This window comes from Cygnus atratus, chromosome 2, assembly GCF_013377495.2.
Source record: "Cygnus atratus isolate AKBS03 ecotype Queensland, Australia chromosome 2, CAtr_DNAZoo_HiC_assembly, whole genome shotgun sequence".
NCBI lineage: Eukaryota > Metazoa > Chordata > Aves > Anseriformes > Anatidae > Cygnus > Cygnus atratus.
Window position 1 is genome coordinate 62720270 of NC_066363.1, and position 21881 is coordinate 62742150.

General features: G+C 40.2%; 1 protein-coding gene across 10 annotated transcripts in view; it reads left to right on the forward strand.

The window, feature by feature from the left end:
- BMPER (BMP binding endothelial regulator) overlaps positions 1 to 21881 on the forward strand; it is a 159050-nt gene that overhangs the window by 29307 nt on the left and 107862 nt on the right. For all 10 annotated transcript variants that reach the window (XM_035552489.2, XM_035552498.2, XM_035552490.2 and 7 more), the window contains 4 exons: positions 2894 to 2993; positions 12997 to 13079; positions 14592 to 14682; positions 15497 to 15579. In XM_035552489.2, coding sequence (XP_035408382.1) covers positions 2894 to 2993; positions 12997 to 13079; positions 14592 to 14682; positions 15497 to 15579 — 357 coding nt within the window. The remainder of the gene's footprint in view (positions 1 to 2893; positions 2994 to 12996; positions 13080 to 14591; positions 14683 to 15496; positions 15580 to 21881) is intronic.

Here is a 21881-nt window from a genome sequence, read left to right on the forward strand (position 1 = left end):
GGGTAAGTGTAGAACCTTGTTTCGTCTCCACCTTTTAGCACTATGCTGTAGTGACTCACTGTTGAGATGGCAACCCAGGTTCGGTGCCTGCCACCTCTGGAGGCAATTCAGAGACTCATCTCCCACTTTCCCCACAAGTATCTTTGCTGTCAGGACCCATGGCCTTTGGGAGTGTGAGGGACAAGCACCTCTTCTGCTGAAGCTGGGCCACTGAGCAGCAAGTAATTCTAGGTCTACCGGGATATGAATGTGTAGCCTACTGCTAAAGGCACCCTCCATGGGGTGAGGACCCTTCAGTTCCCAGTGCTGAACCTTGGGCCACTAATGTGCTTTTTGTGGAACAGCTGCTTGATATAAAACTGCCCTCAGCACCAAGTCATGAACTACAAAATCTGTTCTGAGTTTGGGGTTTAGCCACTGGTGCTGCTGATGATAAGGGAAGAGTGAGAAATTTGGCTGCCCACCCTTGGTTGGCTCAATGGTACCAAACTTGGCAGAGATGATTTCTGATTGAAGTGATCCAGGCCAAATAGGAGACTTTTAGTTCGGAATGCTATCTAGCAAATACCACCTGTTTAAGTATATGTGTTAGGGTCATCCTTAGGAAGACTTCTTGTCAAGAAATGATCAAGTCAGGATGTACCTGAGGGCAGAGGGAGGCCATGCTTAGGAGAAAAAGGGAGAAGCTAGTTTGGAATTCACGCTGCAGGAGATGTTTGTCCCAGGAGTCCAACAGCAAGCCTGCCAGAGTTAAGAAGTGTTTGGACAATGCTCTCAGACATATGGTTTAATTTTTAGGTAGTCCTGCATGGAGCCAGGAGTTGGACCTGACAATCCTTGTAGATCCCTTCCAGCTCGGAATATTCTACAATTTTAGGAGGCCCCTGTGAGTCAGGGAACAAAAAGCAATATGGAGCTGTTTTACGCCTTGTTCCTCTTTTTGCCATCCTCGATAGAGATTTCATTCTCAGGAAGTCTGAGGGGCAGCTGCCTGACGAGCCCCACAACATGCGTTCTACCCAGCTTGGTTGGCCCAGAGGAACACCCTGTATTATACATCCCATGGGTCCATGACATGTCCCAGCTAGGTAAATCATGTTCTCCAAAGGAGTACACTACAAACAGGATTTTGCTTTTCCTTCAGACCACTTTCACCATGCGGAAGACTGTCATGCAGGTAAAGGTAATAGGGTCATTAGGCTTATTAAATCTTTTATTGAACAAATTCTTGTTAAAGGGAGTCAGATCTTAGCAGAACCCTTCAACATACAGACTGTGCATAGTAGATTCAGTAAAGTTGTTTCTGCTGTCCTTTAGCAGGCTGACATAAGGCAAAATTAGGGGCACTATGTTCATGTAAAGAAAATCAGAATTTCACCCTGAATTTCACCTCTAAAAAGAAGTTGGTGAGCCAGTCTTGCTGATGTGGCTGCCTTGTGCCAACCCAAAACTAGAGCACTGTCATAAATTCAGCTTAACTAGCCTGTTAAATTGCATTTATGGTTGCTTTGCAATGCTGGAGTGATGCAAAGCAGCCAGCATGTGTCGGTGACTAGCAGTGACCTGTCTCCTTACAGTAGTTGTTCATGTTGCTGCAGCTGCTCTTCAGCCAAGCAGCAATTTAAAGCTACATTCTCATTTACTGATTTCACACTGGCTTGGCTAGAGTTATTCCTCATTTACATTGATAAGACTGAAGAGCCTTTAAAGCTCCCGTCAGATCAGGCAGTGACTTTGAAGAAAATAAACCTCTGATTTTAGACAAAGGGCTGGAGTGTAATAAAAGCTGCTTGTTATCCTTCACAGGCACCTTGAATGAGGCCACAGGGAGCAGAAGAAAAGGACTGGAAAGCATGGTTTAGTTTTATGATTTACATTTTTCTAGCCCTTTAATTTTTTGGTCTCTAATTAAGTCACGAGATTGGGTAAGGTGGGTGCTTGCATCTAGTAATGGCCACCTGTGTCACTTAATGAACTGAGCTACTAATTATAGGTGGAGGTTACTTCAGAGGGCTACTTTCAGTCAGGAATTTCAGGAAGCAAAATTTGACTTTAAAGAAACAACAACAACACCACAAAGTTTTTGTTTTTTTTTCCCTTTTTTAAAAGGTAGGGTTATCCAGAACGGTTGATACCATGGGATAAAGTCAGGCTATAAACGTAATGTTTCTTGTGCTCTAGTGCTCATTGTCATACAACCTATACTGATGTTTCTTAGTATGATCAATGTGCTCTTTGGCCTTCATAATTACTGGCTTTTTGCCATAGAAAGATGATACTATAATGTACAGTGATTCTACCTGCTTGTATTGCTTCATTGATTCTAAGCATTTTGGGGCGAAAGAGATGAATTACAGTGTTTTCTTTTATAGTAAAGTAATAGCTGCCTCTTTTGAAGGACCTCTGGATAGTCAGATAATACTGCCAGCTAAAAATGATTTTCAGTGCTGCTAGACAGTTTTGTTTTCTCTGAGGTTGCCACCTCTTCTTCATCTGTCTGTCCTTATGTCAGCATGAAAAATGGCTCCTGATCTCTGTAGTTCATGGGGCAACACCTCAGGAATATTTTAACAAGCGCATCATGTAACTAGCTGTCTGTCTAAGTAAAGTGGCCTCCTTCAATAGGACACATTTTCTGTACTATGATGCGTAGTGATTATGAATTACTGTTTTAGTGGGCTTTAAACTCCATTCACTTGTGCTCCTGAATAATTCAGAAGCTGTCTTCTACTGCATTCCTTCAAGGGCAGAAAGGTGTTTTCAATCACAGACTTCTCCTGAAGTAAGAGAGCAGATTGTTAGGCTCACATATTATTTTCTGAGTTGCAAGAAACTGAGCAGTGGATTTGGTTTATATAGAATATCTTTTTTCTTTCTTTTTTTTTTTCTCCAGAATAAGGAAGTGACATGCAAAAGAGAGAAGTGTCCCATGCTTTCCAAGGAGTGTGCTCTCGTCATTAAGCAGAGAGGAGCTTGCTGTGAACGCTGCAAAGGTGTGGTTCTCTTCCTCTTATTTCTTTTAAAAAATGTTATCAGTTCAAATTTATGTTGCCAGAGACAGGACAAATTTGGAAGATTCTCAGCTGGACACTAAAAACTTCAGAAAGACAATAACCACAGTTATAATCCGTATATTAAAAAAAGCTGATGAAGATTCATAAATTCACACATTCACCTCGTGGTTATTAGTTCTTGTGCAATGGCAATCCTTTAGAAATACATATTGACTGTACTTTGCTGGTATGTTGTCAGTCTTTTGAGTGATATCTCCTGCTCTAACTTCATTGGAAATATTTTAGTTCAAAATCAAACTGATTATAGTTACAAGTACATAAGAATTCCTCATGTGGTATGTAAGAGGAATCATGCTTGCTATTAACAAAAAGCATAATAATTATCCAGACTATTTCTATTTTTCTAGATACAAACAAACCAAATTCTATTAATTTTACTAAATATTTCCTGATTCAAATAATAATATTGTGGATGTTTTTGTTAAAGCCAAAGTGGGCTGCAATCCAAGCATTATGTATCTATTTCTTGAAAAACACTGTATCTTGAAAGCTCTTTAGAATAAGCTAATTATCGGATCTCAAATAATAAACAACTTAATTGTTTGAACATGTATGGTATGCAATTACTATATTAATTCACATGAAAAAATGTGCAAGTAGATTAAGTTGCAAAACAGTCTTTGTATACTGAAAAATCTTTTTTTTTTTTTTTTTTTAATACTGATCCAGTAAGTAATATTCTATAAAACACTAATTTTGCTGAGAGACTGCTTACACTGTCCATGAGGTGGAAAATGCTGGATTCAATCAGCTTTACTTTTCTTTATTTTTCTCTGTTGTGTAATTCCCCAGTGGTGATAGAGTGGTTTTGGGAGGGAGATGGGGTTGGATAAATTGTTGGGAAATGAAAGCGTTTATTGCCTTCCCAGGAGAAATACAAATGCAGGAAAACAGATTACACTGAAATTCACATGGAAGAGACATGATGGATATGTGCTTTTCCTGGATGGCTGTAGGGGTGTGCTAACTGGGCTTTGCTTTGCTTCAGTACTGCAACTTTAGAATACTATCAGTAAGTCTCGGTCCAAAGATTTGTCTAAAATTCTGATGCTTGAAAGAAAAGGAAATTAAATGGAAAAAGGGGGAAAAAAAAAAGTGTTACAGAATTTTTAGTCATTTTTCACATAAATATAATTTATTTTATCAAGTTGTATTTAGTGTCAGATTTATAGCAAATGATGCCTAAATATTGTTTGATTGTGACGGAGACTAATTCTTCATTTTGATAAAGGAATGTGTAGTTTGTAAATTGTCTGAAAGTTTTGTATGTGTGCATATGCATGTGTGTATTTATGCATACAAAATGATTCTGCATTAAACAAATGTCAGTGTTCCAAAGTTGAGGATACAGGTATTAGTTTGTACAGGCTATTATCATTAGATAGAAATTTTAATTCAGATACCTTGTAAGATTTTCAGTTTATACTGAATTGGGGTGAGTACCTACAGAACATTGCTAATAGGCTTGAGCCTGGTATCTGCAGATTGGTATGTCTGACATCTCTAACAGGAAAAATAATAAAATTGATACAAAAAATAGAGTTAGGAGGCGAATGGGTAATTGTGATGGAAGTGGGAAGTGCTGTGTCTTACAAAACTGCTAGAGTCCTCTGAAGGGGTCAGTTAAAAATATAGACAGCTGATGTCTTTCTAGATTTCTAATAGGTATCCAACAAAGTTCCTCACCAAAAGCTCCTAAAGAAACTAATCAATCTCAAGTTTGTAGAGAAACTTTTTTTTTTCCTTTCTGAAAAGTAAAGCTAAATATACACTTGTACAACTACAGCAGTCGCAACACCACACATTGTCACTGGATTGCTCTGGTGCCCTAGGAAAAGACTGATGGAACCACCTTCACTCCGAGGAATTTTCTTGCCCTCCTGCTCTTCTGAACACTGCTGAAGTTTCTGTTCAGTTCTGTGCAAAAATCTGAAACAAGTGTCCTCTGGGAAGTATTTGGGGAATGAAGGGTGTGAACACCAGCCTGGCTGCATAGTGCTTCAGCTCCTTTTGGTGTCCCAACAGCTCTCCGGCACTCCCAGTGCGGAGTTCAGCTGCAGCCGGGACTTGGCCATGTAGCATTTGTTCTCAGTTACTATTTTGTCAGGCTGCCAGAATGCCCATAGGGAACACAGGCAGGAAAAAGGAAACAGTGATTTTTACTAGTTGCATTTCATCTAAACCCGAACAAAACATTGCAAAGAAAAGACACCAGGACCTGATGGTGGTTTTTTTTTTTTCTTTTTCTTGGCTTAGTTCCCAAAACCTAGAAAGACTTGATCAGGCCTTATGGGCTATTGCCAGCTCCCTTTGATAGCTTTGGGTCTTCCTACCTTGTGAAGAAATGAATGAGTGAGTGAATGAATGAATGAACGAGTAGCTGCTGTCATTTGAGTACAACATTAGGAGGATAACATCAAGACCAAAGGGTATGTTTCCAGAATTGGTTAGTGTAGGAAGGAAACCACCATGCATGAGTCATTTGTGACATTGCTGCCAGGATGTTTTATTCTATTATGGGGAAGGCATGAGATCTGAGTATGTAGGACCAGTATTTCTGATAGCATAAAGCATTCTGGAATTAAGAAATACCATACGCCTGCAGTGGTGCATCCAGCTGAGCTTGTGTTTACAGATTTGCACACAGGAGAGCGTGAATTGTCGCTAGAGAATTTCTGCAAATTATTGCATGCTGAGCATAAGTCCTTTGCTCCCTTTTGTGTATTTTTATGTGAGTTAAATAACTTCTAGCACTTTGTTCCTTTCTGTGAATAAGTCAAAAGGAAAGAAAACAGCAGCAAGTATGGCTTTTGCAATCAGAATGAAAAACAGAATGACACTCACTGTGATGGAAAAACATGTTATCCCTAACATATTAAGAGATTTGGTTTTACGTAATATTTTAGTCCTCCAGACCAGCAATGTGTTTTAACACTATTCCTGACTCTCAGCACAGAGGACCTTAGATAGTGAAGTCTGTGGAGCAGGGCACTTTTTCACTTTGTGTTTGTGCAAAGTCTGGAACAGAGAAATGTGGGCCCATGAGTACGGCTCCCTGCTGCAAGGAGAATGCAAACAACTCAGCATAATAGTGAAAGCTTTCAGTGAAATTATTCTTCTGACAGATACTTACTGTAGTTTATAAAACTTACTATATACCTCTAGCATACCATTCACTTTAAAAATATTAAAAAATTAAGCCCTCTTACTACTTTAGCATAGGATAAATAGGCCACTTTTCATCTTTAATTTTATTTAATATGTTTAATGAAAACATATGAGGTCATTGAGATTATAGAAATAGATTTGGCAACATTTAGTTACTTAGTTGGATGGAGACCTGTCACTTGGATATAGAGCTCTCTGTACCTCCAATAAGTTGTTTCTTCTCTGAAGAAGTGGTATTACCAGCTCAGGGCTGGATAAAGCTTGCATTTCTAAAATTGTGCACCATAGTTTACTCTTTTATCCTAAGAATGTGAATCTTCCATGGATGTGCAAAGACAAAATCAGTGGGTATTTGTTACAATAGGTATGATTTGTTGTTCTGAAGTTTCTTTCAGTCCTTGTATAGAAATTGGCTTTTTATTTTTATTTTATAAGTTAATGAAGTTAGAGGTTCACAAGCTATGCTCCATTGATCTGGTGTCTACCAGAGAATGGAGTCACAGCCCAGGCAACAGCAGGGCTAGTTCCCTGGGATATTGAATATCCAAAGCTATCATAGTTAATTGTGCATTTCTTGGAAAGGATATCAAATATTGTGCTTGAGGATTGCAGCCAATTTCAACTATCAGGGCTGGTTTGCAAGGGAAGTTAGAGCAAGGTTATGAGTTTATCACTTTTCTGGCTACTCTACTAATGCCCTGAAGGAGCCATATGTTTGGCATTTAGTTCACCTGTGGACATTATCAGTATGAGATAGGTGATACCAGTTTGATGCCCTGTTGTAAGCATCACCAGAGAAGCTTTGTGTGGGACACTATAACTTACAGCAAATCATTCTATGTGCTAAGGCAAGCTCGTAGATATAAGGATGCAGCCTAATCCATGGATGGAAGGGTATAGGCTGGGAAGATAGTCATATATTGTCTTACTAAAATCTTTGTCACTTTTATCCGAATAACCTAGTACCGGTGGAAACTCATTATGGAAAGAGATGGTTTAGGGACCTAATCAAGTCTAACTTTTCTCGTGGCCTTTCACATTACCTCTCAGTCTCTTGCTAATGTGATCCAGCTCTGAGCCAGGAGGCCAGTTTCTTGAGGCTAGGGGTATATGTTCACCTCAGCATTGACTGTTTCTAACTCTGCGTTTCAAGAAAAGACGGGGATTTTGTAGCAGTGACAGTTTCTGAGGACCTCCGTTTGTGGTGTCAGAGTTGGTTACTTCTGATTATGCCTAAGAAAAGGTCTCTATTTAATCACCACTTCCTGTGATTTAACTCTTCTTAAAAAGGTCTTAGCACATATGTTTCATATCCCTTTGACATCTGCTATACACTTTAGCGTTCAGTAGTGCTTCAAATTTTAGATTTCCTTGTTACCTTGATTACTATAATTCTCCATTTATGTAAGATTTTTTTTTTATGAACTGTATTATCATGTTGTTATAAATACTTTTGCAGTCAAGCATCAGTTACCCAAACTTCTACTGTCACAGAGAAGTTGTTCAGGACAGTTGTATTAGAAAGTAGTACGAGATTTCTGTGGTAATATATGGATGGATTGATACCTTGTGTGTGGCCATTGTGCCCAGTGCAGCAAAGTAGAAGGAAATAAAAGACCAGGAGGGAGGCTTTGCAGGCAACTGTCCTTTTGCATGACATTGGTCTGGAACAACACTAAATAATACTTTAGTAGACTATGACTGGAGTAAGAATTTCTTTTACTGTTTAACTCCGAAAGTGTAAAGTGTGCTGATTGTAAACGGTTTTGCTGGTGTGAGGAAATCAGGTATAAATAAATAAAAATAAATAATATAAATAATTCATGACACCATTCACAGCCATAAGAAGTCACAGTTTTCCAGTTGCCAGGCTTGGCAATTACATTGGGTATTGGATCAGAAACGAACAGCAGCTCTAACTATATGGTATTTTGGATTGCAAAGTTCTTATGGATCCCACAGAATGAATTCTCCCTCCCCCCCATTGGAACGGGCATTGCTCATTCCAATGACCATTTTACGCTGCTGTGTTGAACATACTTTATACGGCGCCTGTGCCTCACAACTATTGGGCATGATTATTGCAATGGGTCAGCTACAAATAGATTTGATTGTTTGCCATTACAGAGGAAAGAGTTGGATTTTCTCTGTTTAGAGTGAGACTTAAAAAGCATGAGATTTTGTATATATTTTCATGCTTCAGTGTTGACAAAGGAAGACCAGGATTACTCAATATGAAGCTTAATTTTCTAGTAGCTTTACTAGAAGCTTGTCAATGGCTTTACCATCATTAAGAGATGTGAAAAAAATTATGTATATGTGATTCACAGTTCTGTTGTTTTGCCCAACAGATTAAATACTGCAGAATGTGCAAGTTATTGTTTGTTTTTGTTTTGTTCATATTTGCTTTTTTTTTTTTTTTGCTTGGCTAGAACTGGTATTTAGTGCTAGCATGCCTGGATCCTCCCTGAGGATTAATTTATCAAAAACTAAATAAAACATGTCTTCTGACTGTTTTCTTTCTCCTGGTGTTTATTTTCCATGCCAATAGGAAGGTTACTTTTTAAATAGAAAGTGGAGGGAAAGCAAGAAAAAAAAAAACTAAAAGGAGAAGAAAGATGCTAAAAAAAAATAAGGGATGGGGAGCAAGTCTATTGTGCACCAATCTATCATTTTCTCTTGGGAGAATATGGAAATGACTTGTCTATAAAATTCTCATTAGCCTAAAATAAGCAAAAATCTCTTCTGGAATCTTACTAAGCAATGTCAAATTGAGTAACAAAAGATTATTTTTAATGAACTCCTGAGGACACTGGTTGAGTTTTAGCACTACTAAACTGTCTTTTCCAGTCAATTTTCCTCTTTTCATGATACTGCTCTGTGCTTGGGTGTCTGGGGAAGAAAGAGGGTCATTTAAAAACATTACAGGATCTGGAATGATAAATTACTTCCTGATTGTCAACTTGCCCACATGCCAATAATGAAATCTGCTGTAATTTGCATCTTTTTTTTACTTCAGTAAAAGAGTAACTTCAGTTACTTCAGTTGCATATACAACAATTGACCAACTTCAAAGTATTTGGTGGTTTGGTTTGATTCAGATAAGCAACTTTCAGGTTGCATGTTTATCCAGGACTTATCTGAACTATTTGGGTTGAAGTTGGTAATAGGAACAAAACCTGCAACTAACTGAAAGTTAATATTTTACATTAATAAAACACTGTTTGTTCTAAAAGAAAGAAGTTTGAAAGACTAAAAAATTAGGACACGCTCTTTGACTGATAGGAATCACATTAACTCCATTAAAATTGATATAGACCAGCAATGTTTAACTTTGTTCCATGTGTAGAATCCTAAAGGTTTTCCTGATGGTGTATGTGTCATGAGATCAAAAATTACATATTCATGTTGGCTTTTGGAGTTCCCTTCTTGAAAACCTTCAATCTTGCCTTTTCTTTTAATGTTTTTAAGTAAGTGTTCAGACTGAAGTAAGTGCGTGCCATTTAAGTGATTGTGCTAGACTCTGTTCTTTCTTGATTTATTATTTTCCCCTGCTCTCCCTTTCAAATGGTAGATGGAGATAGTAAGATAATGTAATAACATTTCCAAAGGGAATTAAAATGGCTTTTAGGAACTTTAAGTGTGTTTGGACATACCTGTTGTAGAAATAGGCATCAGGGCCTTCGCTTAGGTCTTTGGGCATGAGTCATGTAACGAGTGCTACTTTACAAGCCAAGCATGGTGGTGGACCTTTAACCATGGGTGAGCTAGGATGGCTCAACTAAGCTGGCATGTTGGGGTAGGAGGGTTTCACTCAGCTGAATTTGGGTGAGGCTCGTAGACTTCCATGCTATAATTAGGTGGGTTAGAAAAGACCAGGTAGATGTTAGCAGGTATCTGCTGAGAGTTTTGCACATTGAAAGTGAGAATCAGAGGAACTAGCTGGTGTGTGGGTTTTGTTTCCTTTCCATTTTGAAGAATGGGTGGTGGATATAGCTTTGGTGTTTGCATTGGGCTGCTCTGACTCCCTTACTCAACCTATGTGCCTGTGCCAAAACTCAGAAGCAGTCTCAGTATCCCTACCTCTACTGAAGACTTTTTGATCCTGGTTTCCCTTTCCAAATTTCACTTTTGCTGCCTGTAAGCTCTCCCTGCCATAGTGATATCTGTTGTGCCATCCACCAGTGCTGACAACACATTTTATCACCAAAGGCTGGTGGGCAGGTGGAACTTGGCTCCCCTTGCTGCTTTCCTCAGAGACATCGGCTGGTGCTGCAGGGCAGAGGATTTTGTAGCAAAGCTTGGGTATGCACTTCAAGTGAAAGCTGTGAGACTGTATGGACACACCACCTTCATGCTTTCTCAGCCAGACTAATCCTTGAACTGAGGATTTCAGTTTAATGTGCACATCTGTACATACATATTAGCCCAGGGTCATTAACTTTCTTACAGAGAAAACACTTTACATGAAAGAACATAAGTGGTGAGAAAATATGCAAGGTATTTTGCAGTCAAAATTAGTTTCCAACCTGGGCTGTGGCCCTGCATCATGTTGAAGACTCCAGACCTACATGGTAAAACATGCTCATGGATGTTCAATAACACAGCTTGTTCCGTTTTGAGTACTTGGAGGACAAGCACATGTGTAAATTCTGTCTCAGACTGGGACCAGAATCTCTGTATGGCCTGTTCTTTTTTTTTTTTTTCAAATTGAGGATGCTAAAATGCTTTGAACAGACTGCTTTTTGTCAGGTCTTGCAGTGGGAAGGAAGTGAGACTATGACAAAATTTTGTACAAATCTGTGTGGCTTTTTTTGTGTTTTCTTTTGTACAAACATTAATACAGAATTGATATTTTTCAGAATGGGATTTTAAAATGCTTAAGAAGAGCATAGGGCTTCAAATTCCTTTTGTGACATGTTGACTTACATGTGTAAGAGCTGACAAAGAGCGTAATTAATATACTGAGAATCTAAACACTTTTTATTATCCAAAATTACTTCATAGAGGCTTTTCTACGTTAAGAAAAAAAAAAAAAGGTGAGATTCAGATCTATATTTCAATATTTATCAAAGGTTCAGTTGCCACAATCAGCTCCTGCACTACTGATCAACTCTTTTTAAAAGATATCTGCTTCAGCTTATGCAAGTGAAATTGCCAAAGCACCTGCAGAATTCTCTTGTGTCCTTAGCACAGAAAAACTTCTGAATGCTGCAAATACTGAAATACAAGCCTCCTTTTAAGGTCTTAACTGGAGGCAGTCAACAAATTTGTAAATAATCTTCATATACCAGGTTCTCTTTAAATTTTGGTTTAAATACAAAATGATTTTGTTTGTATTTGAAGTTCCTCAGCAGTTTGGAGCTGTGACCCTGAAGTTTGCTTGTATGCTGAGTTTGAAGATTCACTGGTGTAGGACTGATAACTTGTCTTTATTTTCAGAGGGGTGCAAAATGTAGTCCAAAGCAGTTCAGGACAGGGCACCCTGCACATTAGACAATGACTGTTAGAGTAGCTGCTAAGGTATAGGTAGGTTTATGTCTCCATGGCATCATTTGACTGATTTTATTTTTGTACTTGATGACTCTATGTGTATGTCTGTGTTTCAAAGTATCTGGCAGAACTGCTGTTGATTTAATGGGCTTTTTGAACAGGCCCATTTTGAATAAAATAGAGTAGGAAAAAAAAAACTTGCAGCAGTAAAAGGAAAATAGGCATTTTTCCTGCAGAAAGTGGGGTGTGTATTGCTTTTAAAATTTTTGTTCAGAAACACTTTGGCTTTCCAAAAAATTAAGTTTTAATTGGAACAATTTTGCATTATTAAACAAGCTTTCTTAATGAATACTTTATTTTCACTTAATAAACCTTTGCAGTTTTTGTCTTTTTTTTTTTTTCCTGGTGAGGTATTTTATTCTTCTCTTATTTTTTTCCTTTTGATTCTCACTTTTGCAAAATACCTGACAATGGTGAAAAGAGTGGGAAGGAACTAGTATGAACATGTAATCAAAAATATGAAAAATCATTATTTGTTTGTTTTTTCCAAAAGGCTTTAATGAAACTTCATTTTGCACAAAAATTGTGTGCAGAGCCTGTGCGTGGGTGAACCAACCTGTTAACAAAGTTGTGATATTACACACAAAGACACATGAAGCTAAACCCTGTGGAACTCCAAAATGTCCTTGCTCACCACCCACACGGAAGAGCTTGTTGACTTTTAGTTTACATGGATGTTTATACCTTCTGTCATGAAAGTAGGAAGGCATAAAGGAGGGGTAGTGCTGCTGATGTCAGTGCACCCGTGCTGAGCTGAACTGTCTGAAGAGCTCTCTCAGGGGGTTTGGTTAATGGATGGGGATGAGCTGGGTGATGGGCACTCCTGGATCTTCTCTCACCCTCTCTCCTCCCTCTCCCTCCTCCACTGCAGGGGTAGCTGAACAGTCCCTGAACAGGCTGCTGAATTGCCACTGACTCACATTTTTATGCAAATTGTTGCTGATTTGGGTTTGTTTTGAATAGTCAAAATTTGTAAGCAGCCTGGCCAGTCGTGCATCTGGAGCAGATGTCCAGGGGGCTGCTGCCAGCTCTCCCAGGGCACGATTGTGCTTGTCAGACCAAGCTCTCTGCTCTGCCTCTTCTGGTAACCCCAGGGAGAGGACAGGACATGTTTGGGATGCTGCTCGGTGATCCTCATCAGCAGCCTTCCAGGGGATCACTGCATTCAACCGGGTTAATGTGCTTTTGTCTCTTCCTCTAGATTGCAGTTTTGGAGGAAAGATATACAACAGCTCTATGAAATGGCACCTCCCTAACAATCCCTGTATTACATACCAGTGCCAGGTAAGGATGTTGTGAGCACCACAGTAATTGAGTTGTGAGCTTTTCCCAGAGAACTCTGAGCCTTTTTCATCCAATCCAAATAACCAGAAATATTTTATAACCAAAGCACAATAGGGGCTTTGCATTTAAAGCAGCTTAAATCCGTTCATATGTGGCCTGCTACAAGCAGACATTCAGAAGGGTAGGTTGTACATGACCTGAGCACTGTGATAGCCAAACAATGCTGAAAGAGTGGTACAAAGCAGTGACATTTCCTGCTGTCTCAATCTTGAAATAATTCCTCCTCTTTCAGCATTCCTCCTTTTTTCAGCTTTTCTGAGATACAGGTTGTTATTATTTTAATAATTGTATACTTTTGTGTGTATGTGTCCATGGGTTTTACCTGGAATGGTCTTTAAGAGAAACCCATACCTAAATCTTTTCTTGGGCTTCTGCACTGTTAACACAGTGATATTTTTGGTAGCTTGTCTATCTGTTACTGTAACGTTTGCAAGATTGTCCATTTCCAGGCACAAAACAAGTAATTAAGTAATTTTAGTTTCTCTGTGAGTAAAGCTGTGATTTCTGCTGATAACTTAATTCAATTTTAGTAATGGCACTCAAGCAGCTACTAAGAATTACAAGCATTAGAAACAGGAGAGATGACTGAGTTTGAAGAGCTTCCACAAATAGGATAGAATGGTTTCAAGATTTTTCTTTCTGTGATACTTCTACTCTATGAAACCCACACATGCTTTTAAAGATGGGTACACTGAGAAGAAGCGTTCTGTCTCCTTGCACTTAATGAGAAGATACTCAAAGCTTGAATTTAGGTACTCTGACTGCTACTAGCTACATGAAATTAGCAATTCTTTATTGCTTGTTTCTGTGTCTAAATGCACATCTGGGTAATCCTGTTTACCCTAGACCCGTACATTTAAAAAAGCAGCTTTCCCTTGCCTCCAAGTGCAAAGCTGCAAGCAACAAAAAAACAGAGCAACCTCTTGTGTACAGATCCTCACACCTAGGTTTGTTCAGGAGGACTTTGACTTCTTAAACAAGAAGTACAGGAAATGTTAATTTACTAATACTTATCAGGAGAAGCATCAAAGATAAGTGTCTCCCCTCTACAGAACAAAATGCTTTTATCTGCTTTCTAGGTCTTTTTTACTCCAAGGGGAGAGGGGCAGGATGCCTTATGTCTGGTCTGTTTCCACCAAAGCTGCATGGCAGATTGCTGAGGATGTCTGATAATGCAGGATTCCTTCTCCTAAGAAGGTGCTTGCTTTCTTACCTGATGCATTTTAAGGCAAAACCTGCATCTGGAGTCAGGGAGACCCAAGTGGATCTTTTGGCTGTGAATTAACCTGAATCCTGATACCAGGCAGCAGCTACACAAAGAAAAGAGGCTTTGAAATCCAGCTCTCCATGGCATCCACCATGCTGTAATAATACAGCTAATAATAGTGGAGTTTTGCTTCTTAAAGCATCCACAACAATAACAATAAACATGTCTGATCTGCTCTTTTGCAGGAGGGAGTGATAATAGAGTCAGAGGTACAGTGTGTTGTTCACTGCAAAAACCCATCCAAAGTTGCGGGGATGTGTTGTCCTATCTGTCCAGGTGAGACTTCATTGGGAGATGCTGTTCCATGTGTGCAACCGTATTTGTAACGATAACCTTTATTACCTGGGATGTTTGTCTAACTCCTCTGTTATATTTGACCAATTACTAAAATGCAGGCTGCTCCAACACAATGTGGTAAATGACACAAGAGCATGCTTAATATTTTTTAGTAGGGGATATACAGCCTGTGAAATCGACTGCCTGTGGCAATGGCCACATGTCTTTATATTATTTTTTCAGAGGGTCAGTCAGCTGGTTTTCCCTGGATGATAACTGGGATTTTGTTAGTAGGGGAAGTATAACAGTAACCCTAAGAGAGAAGGTTGGTTTTTTGAAGGATAGTGTGAGTGGGTTGCCTTTGCGAAGCACAGTGGCAAATTAACCTGGTTTTATTACTAACTTGGTTTTAACAGTTTTTTTTTTTTAGGCAAGCACTGCTCCTGTTGTGGTATAATGGATTTATTGCATTTTAATTTGTTATCAATTCTGTCAACATCTAATACAAACTCGGAGTAAGAAGGAGTAAGTAAGAAAAAGCGAATACCTTAGAAAAGAGTTTCAAAGCTGCTTTTAATGGAAGACCTGACTTAGCCTTGCCTTCATTGGTACAAACTCATCTTCTATAGAAGAATGCTGTCTTTCCCAAAAAGGTATTTTGGGGGTCTCAAGGCCTTTGTAAAGGCTTCTGAAGTGATTTGTGTCAGAGAGGATGTAAGATTTACTTTTCGTATATCATCCTGTGGAAGGGTGTGCAACAGTAAAAAGGCAGTGTGCTATCCTGAGCTAAACTTACTCGAATGCTGTTTTCCAGGTTGTATATTTGAAGGGAGACATTACAATGAAGGAGAAGAATTTAGGCCTGAAGGAAATAAATGTACCAAATGCTCTTGTATTGTAAGTATTTGCCTTTTGGCATTTTATCTCCCTGTATGAACTTCAAAAGGCACACTATTATTGTCATAACAAAACAAAAAAATATAAGGAATTCAACACTACTGTGTGTTCTTCTCTCCTCTTGCGTTTAAGCTTTCTATTGAAGATTTATTTCTGCACTAATATATTGTGTATCTCATATTTGCAGTTTATCATCTTTTTTTTGTGACCGTACACTGTGTGCAAACAGGGCATGGTATTTGAGAACAGGTTGATGTGGTAAATTAGTGATGTTTTTTTATGATAGGATCATGTAGGGAACAAAATGCTTTTTGGTTTCCATCTATTGATCAATATTTACTAGCTGTTTCCTTAAACTGATCTTTTGAAAGGATTTCTTTCCACAGCAAGAGTCTTTGCTCTGAATTACTGAGTGAAAGGATGAGGATAGCCTCCCTAGGCTGTCCCACATGGATTTTGGCTTGATGCTTAATGAAAAGGTCATATCCTGGATTTCATCCTTAACTAGAAACAATATAGAGAGGAAGTAATAATTGCATCCTTTGGGTAATGAGCACAGGCTTCTCTTTCACTTCCATTAAGTTAAAAGATAATGCTGTATGAGCTGGGGCAGATAACTTTGACTTCACTGGTGTGATCCGTGAGACCAGTAAATGCAAAGCTCAAATCACCGCTTTTGTTGCAATTGATGGGCTGGCTATCAGCAGAAAATGCAGGACTGGGAACTTTACATTCCAGTGGAATGCCACAGAGTTTTATCAGTACCAGGCACAGCTCTCTTGTATCATTAAAACAAAAAATATATATATTAAAAAAGGGGGGGGGATAAGGATAGAATTCAAAAATGAATATGTACTTACACACTTATTTAATGAAGCTGCTGCAGAGAATTTGGACTGTTTTAAGGGAAAACAAGTCCTACTAATCTGAAAAATTAATTTACACTAAATCATCACTGCTTCTGTGGAGAATTAGGCAGCTCAGGTTGTTTTTTTTTTTTTAAGTTTAATCCTGTAATAATGAAAGCATGTCATCACACTTGTCACTGTGATATACGCCCCTGGCTCCTGCTCTGTCAAATGCCTGCTGTCCCAAGCAGAGGAGCATGTCTGCCTGCATGCTCGCTGGGTCTCCCTCACCTTTCAGCTGTAGTGGCAAAGCAGCACCTTTACACTGCAGCTCTCCCTGGTGATGCTGCTGAGGGGAAGGCAGGTCTGAGTGGTTAAGTCTGTGGAGGCATGCTTGAGTCTTGTGATGCTGCGCTTTGCTCGTTCCTGAATACTAGACAGATAGTGCCTATTGCCCAGTTGTTGGCATGCCAGTATCTTCTCGATCAATTTTTCTTTGTTCCCTGAATAGCAAAAGCAGCTGTGCCTGGAAGAGCACAGTGGGAGTGTGGTATATCTGGGGGGAGAAAAGATAAAGAAATATAGGCATATAGGGTCAGACCTGAGGGCCCTTCCTTGACAGTAACCAGTCCCATGGACATCAGAGAAGGAAACACATCAGCTACCGATAGTAAGAGGTTTAAAGCCTCAAGCAAGAGGCTTAATGATCCCTTCTGAGAAAGGTGGTGTGACAGTTCTGGATGTTAATGATATCTATATAAAACATCCACCTTTAAGGCTGAATCTTACAGAGAGCAAAAGAAACAGTGTCTTCTGTGTGTATGCCATACCTGACTCCCCTCTCTCTGCAATTCCTTTTTCTACTACCTCTTGCCCATTTCCTTCAGAATTTGGGCCTATGTTAATTTCTACATAATTTAAATTGGAAGCAAGTAGTGGGCATTCTTAGGGCTATGATAGCTGTTTGCTGTCTGCTTTTGCATTTTGGGAATGGTTTTCCAGTCGCTCTCTTATCTAAGCAGTTGGTGGATATGCAGATACCAGTGTAGTCCTGTGATATGATGTGAACAGGCTTGTTTGTGATGTGCAGTAACTTGTGCAGGCTTTAATAGATTAAAGGCAGTTTCTCACCCCAGGTTAGATTTCTGGGATTTGAGGCCGTAACTATTTAGTGAGTATCTTGTGGAAATGTAACAGAGGTAGTGACACAAATCTTTGCCAAGGTATTTCAGGGATGGTGGTGGTGCAAAATACTGTCACTTTATTGTGAATTCTGGATTCCACTTCTGAAAAAAAGAAGTGGAAAAAAAAGATTCTGGACCCCATAGGCCATCACTGTCCTTGGGGACTGCAGGCAGCATTGAACAGGAAGAAAGGAAAGAGGGAAAGCTGTGGTTTGTTTTCCCAGAGAGATGTAGGGCTGTCCCACACTTACTAAATTCATTACAATGAGTAGTTACTTACAAAAAGGAATTTTACAGTTACAAAATGATGTGCTCAACACTCTGCATGTGCCAGAAAGATAGGACTGCAGGGCCCAGCCTTCAGAAAGCTCTTTGGTTGTTCAAGTCTGTGGTATTTTCAGCTCAAAGTGGTGCCTACTAGATGCTACTGAACTCCCAGGGAATGTGAAGTGCCATTAAGATGTCTTTTTGTTGTTTTTAATGTGTATTGTTAGCACAAAGCAGGGATGTCAGGCCTTGAGGTGCCCTGTCTGCATGGAGGCCCCCGGCCATAAAGGAAGTGATGGCAGGCTGACGTGCGGGCAGTTTGTTCAATCCTCACCCACCATGCCATCAACTTGTTAGTGTGGTTTCTGCTTACCACCACTTGTGATCCTAGTTATTGTCTACTGAAAGCCAGACCAAACCTACCAGGCTCATTTCACATAGGTCACTGAAACAATCCATTAGCTAATAACTTTTGGGTTGCTACCAAGTCAGGCTGCCCTCGCAGGGGTGACGTGGGGATGAAAGGCTCCATATTCCATTACCACTTTCCTGAACGATCTACTCCTTAGGGTGACCGAGACTTCTTGCCAAAAATGAAAATGTATCACCTCTCACTCAATGCATATTGCCTGTCAGGAGTGAATGAGCCGGACTTTAGTGACTCGGTTTCTCTGGGGAGATGCATTTGTGTAAGAAAGGTGGACAGGATAATAGGGATCTCCTATCATGTCGGCTGAAACCCAGCTGCCTCACAATAATTCATCTGTCTAGCCTGGTCCTGCTTTTCTTGATAGGCCAGTGGAGTGGTCTAGAGAGAGCTTGGATATTTTCCCTACCATAAGCACCTACTTAAGCAAAGGGCTGGCTGCTTTAATCAAGTGTCATTTCTCAGATACTACTTTTATGAGCTCGAGAGTGTGTTTCTGCTTGCACAGTGAGAGCACTTGGCTTACATGTTTCCTTTCCTACAGCCTGCATTAAAATAGTCAGACTGTGATTATCTTAAATGTTTTCACTTTCTCTTTTGATGTAGCACGTTTGAAAAAGGGGAAAAAAAAAAAAAAAAAAAAACACAAAACAGGAGAGAGCCAGGGAGGGAGGGAGGAGAGGAGGCTTGGCAGGAGAGTGACCTTGCATGAGAGTGGTAACCATGGAGAAGCTTATCTTTAAATGGTAGTATCCAAACTCATAACTAGCTCCCTTTGACCGTGGGTGCATTCTCATGCCGCTGTTACCCAGACTGTGGGTGCTGCATATTTTGGCATGCGAGGCATGCAGGGGTATGAAGGACCACCACGCTGAGAGCATGCTGTGCTATGGAGGCGCCTCCACTGAGGATTGGTCTTCCCCAAAACTCCCAGCTGTGAGCAGTGGGCCGTCCCATTTGGGGAACAATTGGGAGCTGGATTATGGCACTGCTGGGATGGCCGAGGGATGCACGTGTTACCAACAGGCTTGAAAATGGGGTGGGTTGTGCTATCCATCTGTCCAGTGGGGAGGCATGTTGTGGGCCTGTCCTCATAGCTGCTTTTCCAAAATGGTGCAAACCGGGTGAAACCTAAAGGGTTGAAAGCAAAGCACAGGGATTTGGATAATGGAATTTAAAAGCAGCCTCAGCTCCATGTTCATGCATACACTGGGTGCTTTTCCACTCCTGCACAGAGGGACTCAATGCGCACACCACTGCTGGTTTGCAGGTGTGTGTGTGGGTCTGTGCAGGAAATGTCTTGTCATTTATGTTCCTGAGTGTTACGGTGCAAAAACTGCATAATGAAAGTTTTGCACAAAGAAAAGGAAATCACACTGAGAAAATCTGTTCCTAAATCAATGAGCAACAGACATTGCAATGGCAATAAGTAATGAGAAAGTACATATGCTAGTATTTTGGACACTGAGGGTGGAATTCATCTTGTCTAGCTCCAGCCATTTAGAAGTAACATGTCTAGTCTGAGCTACTTAACTGAGCTCCTCTTCAGTTAATTGGGGGGGGGGGGGGGGGGGTGAGAGAGAGAGGATGGATTACCCTTGCAGATGCTTATCTTTCTCCACTAACTATAGGGGGAGCCTGCACAGCTCACATGGCTCCTGAGATGGCTGAAGATAACAGGGATGGATTCCACTCCTGCAGTCAGCTGGGTGATGGAGCACCCTGATACTGTGTTATAAGCTTGACTCTACCAGACATTGGGAGCTGCTGGAGTATGTTCTCACAACAACTGATTGCAGGGGATGTTCGCTAGCTGTGGGTACTCTGGTCTATTGGGAAACTCATCATTTAACACGGGGAGTGTGTAATTACATGTACCCCCTGCAAAGGCTGGTAAAAATTAAATCCTAACTTCCATCCTTGCTGCAGTGCCAAATGCCCGTCATCTTGAATTTCCATGTACTTGACGTGCTTTGATACAGCTCCAAATTACCACAGGTGCTGTCTGCCCCCACTTTGAGGGCTAAGAAATGGAGACAGTCTTAGTAGGGATGGAAAAGCAAAGAGTCTTTTGGTAAGAGTAGGGCTCGCTTGCTCAAAGTTAGTGATGTAAAAAGAAGTGGTTGGCTTACAGATGGATGAAAGTGGAGAGCAGTAAGCATTCAGAAATGGGATATAGAGAGGTCCTCACTGTTTCTCTGAGACTTCATTCTCCCCGCCACTGTACAGTTTTCTCCAGATTTTTTCGTAAGTCCAGAAGGTTTGGTTTTCTAGGCTAATAAAAACAGTCTTCCAGGTAGGTGAGGGAGTATGACTGTGCAAGTAGGTGTAGAACGTTAGGGACCTGGTTACGTGTTGAACTTCAGCAAGAAAAATAATGTGGCACAGACACAAAGACAGTGTCCTATTTTTTCTTTATCTGATTTTCTTCAGACTTAGAAAAATGTACCTTCTTCACTGGGGACTGCACACTACACATGCCATGTCTGAAATATTAAATCTAATTACTTTTGGAAAGACCAAAATCCAAAATATGGTGGTGTGGTTTAGCCCGGCCAGCAGCTAAACACCACACAGCCGTTCGCTCACCCTCCCCCCTCCCTCTCTGGGATGGGGGAGAGAAACGGGAAAGTGAAGCCTGTGAGTTGAGATAAAGTCAGTTTATTAAGACAGGGAAAAGAATAACAATAATAATAATAATAACAATAATAATAATAGTATTAATAATAATAATGTGTACGAAACAAGTGATGCACAATGCAATTGCTCACCACCCGTTGACTGATGCCCAGCCTATCCCCGAGCAGCCGGCCCCCCCCCCCACGCCGGCTAGCCACCCCTATATATTGTATAGCATGACATCAGATGGTATGGAATACCCCTTTGGCCAGTTTGGGTCAGCTGTCCTGGGTCTGTCCCCTCCCAGCTCCTGCTGCATCCCTAGCCTGCTCGCTAGCAGGACAGAGCGAGAAGCTGAAAAGTCCTTGGCTTGGTGTAAGCACTGCTCTACAACAATTAAAACATCAGCATGTTATCAGCGCTCTTATCCTAATCCAAAACATAGCACCCTACCAGCTACTAGGAGGAAAATTAACTCTGTCCTAGCTGAAACCAGGACATATGGTTTGGACATTTTCTTTAAATAGTGGTTGGAAAATGCTATGAATATTTTTTCCCAATGATCTGTATAGCCATTTTAAATCTTCTTTTGATTTCTCCCAAACACTTTTTTCCCTCAAGTAACAGTAATGAAGTAAAGATAAAAATAAAATTAATCATTTTTTTCTGAACTACAAGTACACTCTGGAGTAGCAAAGCAAGTGTGCATAGTTCAGTGTAATTATTCAGTGTAAATGAGTTGCATTCATAAGCAGTTTGTATTGCTGTGGCGAGGTCTAATTTCCTTCCTCTGCAGATACTTGAATGTCATCCTACACGTATCCCACCTGCAGAGCTTTCTAGTTTACCTGGTCCGTGTGTGTTCCCAGCTCAGTCTGTTCCTGTACAGAAACCTTTTTAATTTGGTGTGGATTGAAGGAGTCTTTCTGTGCTGTGAGAGTCTGTGCCCAGTCCAGG